At 44.1% G+C, this 7,555-nt stretch overlaps 1 protein-coding gene across 3 annotated transcripts in view; it reads left to right on the top strand.

Annotated features, from left to right (window-relative positions):
* Positions 1-6,785, top strand: part of LOC146858246 (apoptosis-inducing factor 3-like) — a 569,318-nt gene extending 562,533 nt beyond the window's left edge. For all 3 annotated transcript variants that reach the window (XM_085649067.1, XM_085649066.1, XM_085649065.1), the window contains one exon: positions 5,812-6,785. In XM_085649067.1, the coding sequence (XP_085505193.1) occupies positions 5,812-5,845 (34 nt within the window). In that variant the 3' untranslated portion in view covers positions 5,846-6,785. The remainder of the gene's footprint in view (positions 1-5,811) is intronic.
* Positions 6,786-7,555: the final 770 nt, after the last annotated feature.

Here is a 7,555-nt window from a genome sequence, read left to right on the forward strand (position 1 = left end):
TATGGAGATGGGCCATTCCACAGAACATATATCTTCTGGCAGAACATCTTCCAGAAGTGAACAATCAGATTGCAGATCTGTTAAGTCGTCAGACTCAGCAGATACATGAATGGGAACTTCATCCGCAAGTTCTTCAGCCCTTTTTCCATATGTGGGGCCACCCAGACCTAGATCTATTCGCCACACACGAAAACGGAAAATGCCCAACCTTCGCCGCCAGGTTCCCACACCCATTGTCCAAGGGCAATGCGATATAGATGAGCTGGTCAGGCAGATTTGCGTATGCTTTTCCGCCACTCCCGCTCATTCCGCTAGTAGTACGCAAGCTCAAATAGTCTCTCAAGATGATCCTAGTTGCTCCCACATGGGCACGGCAACCATGGTTCACAACACTCCTCGAACTCTCAGTAGTTCCACACCAAAAACTACGTCTCTCCCCAAAGCTGCTAACGCAGAACCATAGAGAGATAAGGCACCCAGATCCAGCACAACTGAATCTAGCAATCTGGCTCCTGAAGTCCTAGAGTTCGGTTACCTCAACCTCCCACCCGACTGTATGAACATTATTGAAGAAGCCAGACGCCGCACTACTAGAGCTTGCTATGAAGCTAAATGGAAAAGATTCATCATTTACTGCAATAACAACAAAATTGACCCGCTAGATGCTTCAGTTCAGACCATCATTTGCTATTTTCTGCATCTACAAAGATGCAATCTAGTATAATCATCTATAAGATTAAATCTGGCTGCCCTTGCCGCCTACCTACAAAACAGACAACATTTGTCATTGTTTAGAGTACCCGCTATCAGAGCCTTTATGGAAGGCCTTAAAAGTATAATTCCTCCTACACTACCACCCTCTCCAGTGTGGAATCTAAACATTGTCCTTACTAGGCTCATGGGTCCCCCATTTGAACCTCTACACAAATGTGAACTGCAGTTCCTTACATGGAAAGTAGCTTTCCTTGTCGCAATCATCTCTCTCAGGAGAGTGAAATCCAGGCTTTAACCATACAAGAACCATTCTTACAAATACATCGTAACAAGGTGGTTCTTAGGACAAATCCAAAATTCCTTCCCAAAGTAATCTCTGCTTTTCACCTTAATCAATCTGTAGAGTTACCAGTGTTTTTCCAAAACCCAGATTCCGTAGCAGAGAGAGCTCTTCACACACTTGATGTCAAAAGAGCTATACTTTATTACATTGATAAGACTAAACCTTTCAGGAAAACAAACCAATTGTTCGTAGCTTTCTCTTCCCCTCATAAAGGCAATCCCATCTCCAAAGCCGGAATTGCCAGGTGGATAGTTAAATGCATTCAAATATGCTACCAGAAAGCTAAACGCACTTTGACAGTTCCCCCTAGAGCGCACTCAACACGCAAACTAGGGGCTTCCATAGCATTCTTAGGGAACATTCCCCTAGAAAACATTTGTAAGGCAGCAACATGGTCTACCACACACACCTTCACCAAACACTATTGTGTAGATGTGCAAGCGAAGCAACAAGCTTCAGTAGGCGAGGCTGTTCTTAAAACACTTTTTCAAACCACTGCAACGGATACAGGTGACCACCGCTAGGGGAGACACTGCTTTACAGTCTATGCACAGTGTGAATTCTGCAGCTCATATGCCTCGAACAGGAAATGCTACTTACCAGTATGCATCTGTTCTTGGCATGTACAGCTGCAGAATATCACACGCCTACCCACCTCCCCGGAACCTGTATCTGTTCCAGTGTTATCTTACTTAGATACATTACACATAGACATCTCTTTTGTTTCTTACAAACTCCATCATTTCCCTTCATGGCAAAAAACAACCTGAGGATGAAGTCGATGCCCATGCGCACTGTCGTCCAAGGGAGGAGTCATCTATCTCGTGACTACAAAGACTTCTTCCAAGACAACAACAAGGTGCAAGCATCCAAGCTCAACACCAGATGGCGATCTATGCACAGTGTGATATTCTGCAGCTCTACATGCCAAGAAAAGATGCATACTGGTAAGTAGCATTTTCCGTCCTTCTACGTGGCCCTTTAAGTGAATATAAATTATGTTCGAAACTGAGAAAGCGAAAAATCTAGCTCTCCACATTTCAAACGAGGGTGGTTTTGAAGACGCAACAAAGCGATACACAGCAGGGCCACACCAGTTGCCATGATTATATGGTGACCCACATGCGAAGTAGCCTGCCCGGTCAATGAGCCACATGTGACACCTAGTAACATAGCCGCAGGGGAGATCTTAATCTATGTCCTTGTCACCATAGTTAAAAAGGCCTCTATCCCTAAAAAAAAAACTGGTTCAATAATCTTCCTATTGAAATATTGACCTAACTATAACTACGCGATAATAACGCTGGCACCCTTAGATAAATGTTCACAAAAGTTTCTAAAGAAAGGTACATCCACCTCTGCTCCTTCCTGATAATTTTCAGGGTGCTCCGTCTACCGGCAGCTGAGAAAAAGGGGCGTTCCAAAGCACATTCTTTCCAAGCATATTTTCCATAGGAATTTTGCACAGTGCTGCAGCAAACGGCTCAACGGAATTACACCACATTTTGTAGAAAGCTAGATCTTTACCTTAAAAGTGTAAATCCGTTCAGTAGGTTTTGAGAACTTGAGATTCAAAATTTAGAGATATAAGGAGACGTGGTAGTTCCGGGACCGGAAGATCAAAAGGTAAGATCTGATTGGCTGCCTTACAGCAACAAAGATGTTTGTCAGCCATTTTAGCATAGCATATAGGGGGTAGGGTAGGGTAGGGATTCTCTGACTCCCTAGTCCTTCTGGGGGGGTCAAGTTCTGCGGTACCACAATACAATTTTTTTTTAAAGATGTGGGCTCCCACCCTTTCCAATTAGGACCCCGCCGGGGTGAGCCAGGGGACAAGGGAGGTTGGCACATTGTGAACATATAAAATCATTTTTTGAAGTGAAGGGAATGGGGTCCTGCGTGTGTCCCACCCTCCCCCACCTAGCCGCCTATTGGCCCCGGAAACCCCATCTTCCAGAAAGACAGCACACAATTGGCCAAAGGCGAGTGCAAGTCCCGCCGTCTCTCTCCCCTGGCCTAGGGAGCTCGGGAGCGAGCAGCGGCCCCTGCACTACATTGGACATTGCTCAGCTCAGTCCTTCATTAGTTTCAAGCAGTGCTTTCTCTCAAGTTTCAGAATTCTTACAGGATTAGTCGCCCTATGCCTCCGATTACCCAGATTTCAGATTTTCCCGGTTCGTGACTTCAGACAGCAGAGCTGTCTCGTAGGTTACACATGTCCCTGCATGTTTTGGCTATCTATTGCCAAGTGTTGGCTACCTATAGGATTACCAGTTCACGGAGTAGAATCCAGACCGTTTTCAATGGTTATATAGATTTTAAAACCTGAAATTTCAGATTGCAAAGCTAGCCCTCAGATTATTACAATTTCTGACAGCGGGCCCTTCTCAGCATTCCAGGTTCAGACCGATTACAGTGGCGCTGCCGCTCACGTGCCACCTCCCAGCACAGGCAGCAAAGCTTTCATCTCTGCTCAGAACTTAAGTTTTCCTGAGGCACTGCACTCCTGAACCAAGATGGTTGAAAGGCCACTGTGTGTTCAAAGATTCAGAAGAAGAATGGGGCGCCCCTCGCCCCCTCTCTTCCCGCTGGCCGTCCCTTCAGTGCAAATTATGAGTCCAATCCGTCAGTTTGCCAGCACATTAATCATCCCAAAGAGCGACCGAGGTCTACTGGACCATTTAGGGCAGTTAGAGCCTCGCGCTCCCCTGCGTGGAAACGTCCCATAGGTAGGATTCTTCCAGCTGCTTCTCAGGAGCCTCGTTACCCTATCGCCAGTGAGCCCTGTTTCGCATCCAGCTAGAGTGGCTTGCATTGCGTCTCACTGTGAAATTCTCTTTCAAATGCTAACATACGCACCGGGACTGGAACCGTGTGATGGGACGGAGCAAAGATGCTATGGGCTTGAATGCAAGCTAGAAACATTACGCCACCTGATTGGTGGTAAAGGCCTCACAGCATATGGCTCTGTAGGCCCCTCACACCTCTGTGCCATTCTGCACTAATGATATCTAGGCCTCTAGTTGTGACAGCCCGATGCTTCTGAAAGGCCGGTTGGACTGGGGCAGAGTTCATAAGGTCAGGTAAGTACTTGTGAAAGGTTGGCGAAAATGTAGTGGTAAGACTGAAAGTGAGCAATCTCTCTCGCCTCAAAGGGCCTACATTTTTCCATTTTGTGGTTTCTGAGACCTATTTTAAACAAGCAATTGCAATGCAATAGGTCTCGCATTTACGCGAGTTTAAGCTATTGGCATTGCAAATGACAATGCGTTTTAATGATGTTTCAAAAACCAAAACATAAATAAAAGGTATTGTCATTTACCAATAGCTCAAACTCGCGTAAATGCGAGACCTGTTTCATTGCAAAAAACATAAACCTTAGCTTAGTGCAACTCTGACTGCATGACTCTTCTCACTTAGGTGTGTTCTTTTAACAATCTCAGCATTCACTTTCTGTTGTTACACACACCTCTGTTATTTTGGAAACCTAAATTGCATTTGAGCTATTGAATGATGTTCTGAGTAAATACACAGGTTTACTCACCTTTAACTGTTCAGAGTTGTGCGTTTGTTTTGTAAAGCATAGATTTTGGTATCCTTAAACGTGATGATCACCCACACTACAGTTTAATAATAATAATAATAATAGTTTGAATTTTTTGTTTGATGCATAATGTTCTGTCTACTGCTCATGAATAACCACTTTAAATAATTCAGAGCCATTCAAATATTTTAACCATACCACGTTAATACCTGCTGTTAATATGAGATGCCGGTTACATTTCTCTCATACATCGTAGGACAAAAATAAAAAAGCTAACTAGGTGCGTTTCATGCCAATGGATAGATTTGCTCTCGTAGAAAATGAATTGGATACTTTCCAACCTGAAATTCGAGCATTTTTAGTAGAAAAATGTTTAGTTCACAGAAATTTATCCCAGATAAGCCTGCAAGCGCAAGCTTACGAGATACTGTTGTCAACAAAAACAAGCCTTGGCATAGCGAATAGGTCTCGCCTTTCGGAGCTTATAAGTGATTAACCATGCAACAGTTAATGTTGTTGCACCAAGGATATTGTGCTGCATAACTAAATACTTCTAAGGTCCCAAAGGCGAGACCTATTGGCTATGCCAAAGCTTGTTTTCCTTTTGCTATGTTGGTGGAACATTTCCTACACCTGCACGGCAACAAGGCGCACATTATTCTATGTCAACGTTCTGTTGTATCTTACAATGAGAACATAATGCTTTGCTTCAAGAAGGTGCTGCTAAACCTAAAATGGGAAAAAATGAATTGATTTATTTTTAAACTGAAAATAACGAAGGCAAAAAACTATCCAAGGCAAAAGATATTAAGTCCTATAATAATATATAAATCGTTAAAGAAAATGCATGTCATAAGATAATTAACTGCCTAAAAAAATAACTATCTCTAATAGAGACCTGAACTACTATTAGTGTAAACTAATTTATAGCTAGGCTAGAACAAAGAACAGAGCCGCTCTCGCACATCGCGTCAGTTCACCCACAGGTAGAGGTGTCTGGGGTTTGTGCAATGCCTAATCACACAAAGGACAAGTGTAAACATTTTGATGCCATATCCCTCAGCGATTTGGCCATATTTTGTGCATCAGTGATGGCCTGGCACCCTCTTGCTGAGGCTGCCCTAGATGAAAACCTTAGAATTGCCATAGTGTCTGCATCACTTAACACATGATGGCTTTGAGAATAAATCTGCTTCCGTTTTTGTTGCAGGTCTGAGGATCTGAGCTGGCTGAAGCTACCCTGAGCAGAGGCATCTCCTTCATGTCACTGCATTGACTTCAAGGTGTTACATCAAGTCTTGTGCTGTGTGACCCATAAATGTCCTGTTCCCCTAGTGGCAGCTCCATCACTTTCCCTTTGGCTCGTGACAGTTCTCCTCTCGGGTACAAGGTCTGTCATCTAGACTTTGTTCCTTAAAGCAGCTCCTCAGGGGCCTCTATCTTTCTCCCCTTTAAACCTTACATATCTTGGCTTCTAGTCCCAGCATCTGCACTTCAACTCTTACAGCTGTAAACCTAAATACCATGTCCATGATCTTCTACCCCGTAACCCAACACTCTACCTCCGGCACCTGCTCCACCATCCTGTTGCTTGCCATTTACATCCTTTTCACTTCAGAACTCTACCGTGCTATGTTTTATCATCCATTTTAATGATGGTGAATGCAGGACACTGGTGAACACCATCATCCTGCTCTCATAATCTATCCATCTATCTCTGCCATTCAGCCCTTTTTATCTTACAGTTTTTCTCTCCCCGTTGAACAGTGCACCTCTTTTCCTGTGAGGTGATTATCCTGTCTGACCTTTTCTTGCTTCCTAACCTAACTTCGAGCCTACCTATGCGAATTATCCTGCATTAAACTCTGCCAGTCTCCAAACTCCAGTCTCCGTCCCTATCACCATGATGCACTCAGTCTTCAACCTCTTACGCCCAACCCCTCCAGTCCCCAGCCTCATACCCTCAACCCTTACAGTCTCTGTCCTCTTGCGCTCACCCCTCCTATATTTAAACCATCCCCTTCTCAAGAGTGGCCTTGACTACTTCTTTGCTGTCATCTTTACTCGCTTCTTCTATGTTCGACATTATCGACATATTGCATCCCTTTGAGCCTTCAGATGTGATGAGCTGTCAGTCATAAGTCTATTCAGAAAAATATACGAATAAAATCTACAGAAAATAAACATGGTGTATGCAGGTGTTTTTTGGAATATTTTATTTAGATCTGTGTGTGTCCTTACAATCTTAAATTCGGAAATAGCTTGTATGAATCCAGACACGGAGTGCAAGCACATGGGTGGGCCTGCACTGGCGGTATAAATGAGAAAGGAAGTAGTGGATGCATGCAGCTCAAAGTGTTTTATGATGAGAGAGTCCCTTACCTCTAATGCTGGGTCTGAGGTGACTGAATCATCCCTCACTTGTTGCTCCACCTCAGGTATCCCACAGGACTGGTTTATCATCCCAGAGATGGCCAGGGTCCAACCCTTTGTCCAATCAGCAGAAGTACCTGGAGAAGCATTCGTATTTTCATGGCCAGCATAAGCACAGAAAGGCTGAAAAAACGGCCTTTCCTAAAGTGCAGGGTTTCAATTTCAGAACCAAGTATCCACTGTTGATGGAATTGCCCAATCCTGGCTGATGTTCCCTCTAGGTCAAAACAATTCGTGTGCTTTAGGTGCCACTCTGTGCCTGGCTCCTCTAGCCTTGATACATTCCTCTTGCTATCTTTGACATTCCTTCTCCCAAGCAGGCTTCGTGCTACGTTTTATGTAATGTGTTTGCGCAAAGCTGCCTTCGGCAGTCCTCTTACACTGCGAACAGAGCACAGAAGAGTCGAGTTGCTGCACAGGCTTCAAGGGTTATCAAGCTCCAACTCGCATCTACTGTCCGTTTTCTTCTTTTGTTAAAACATACAAAAACCTTTTTTTAATTCCAAAGGTTTACACAGTGC

The sequence above is a fragment of the Triturus cristatus genome, chromosome 3_2, assembly GCF_964204655.1.
Source record: "Triturus cristatus chromosome 3_2, aTriCri1.1, whole genome shotgun sequence".
NCBI lineage: Eukaryota > Metazoa > Chordata > Amphibia > Caudata > Salamandridae > Triturus > Triturus cristatus.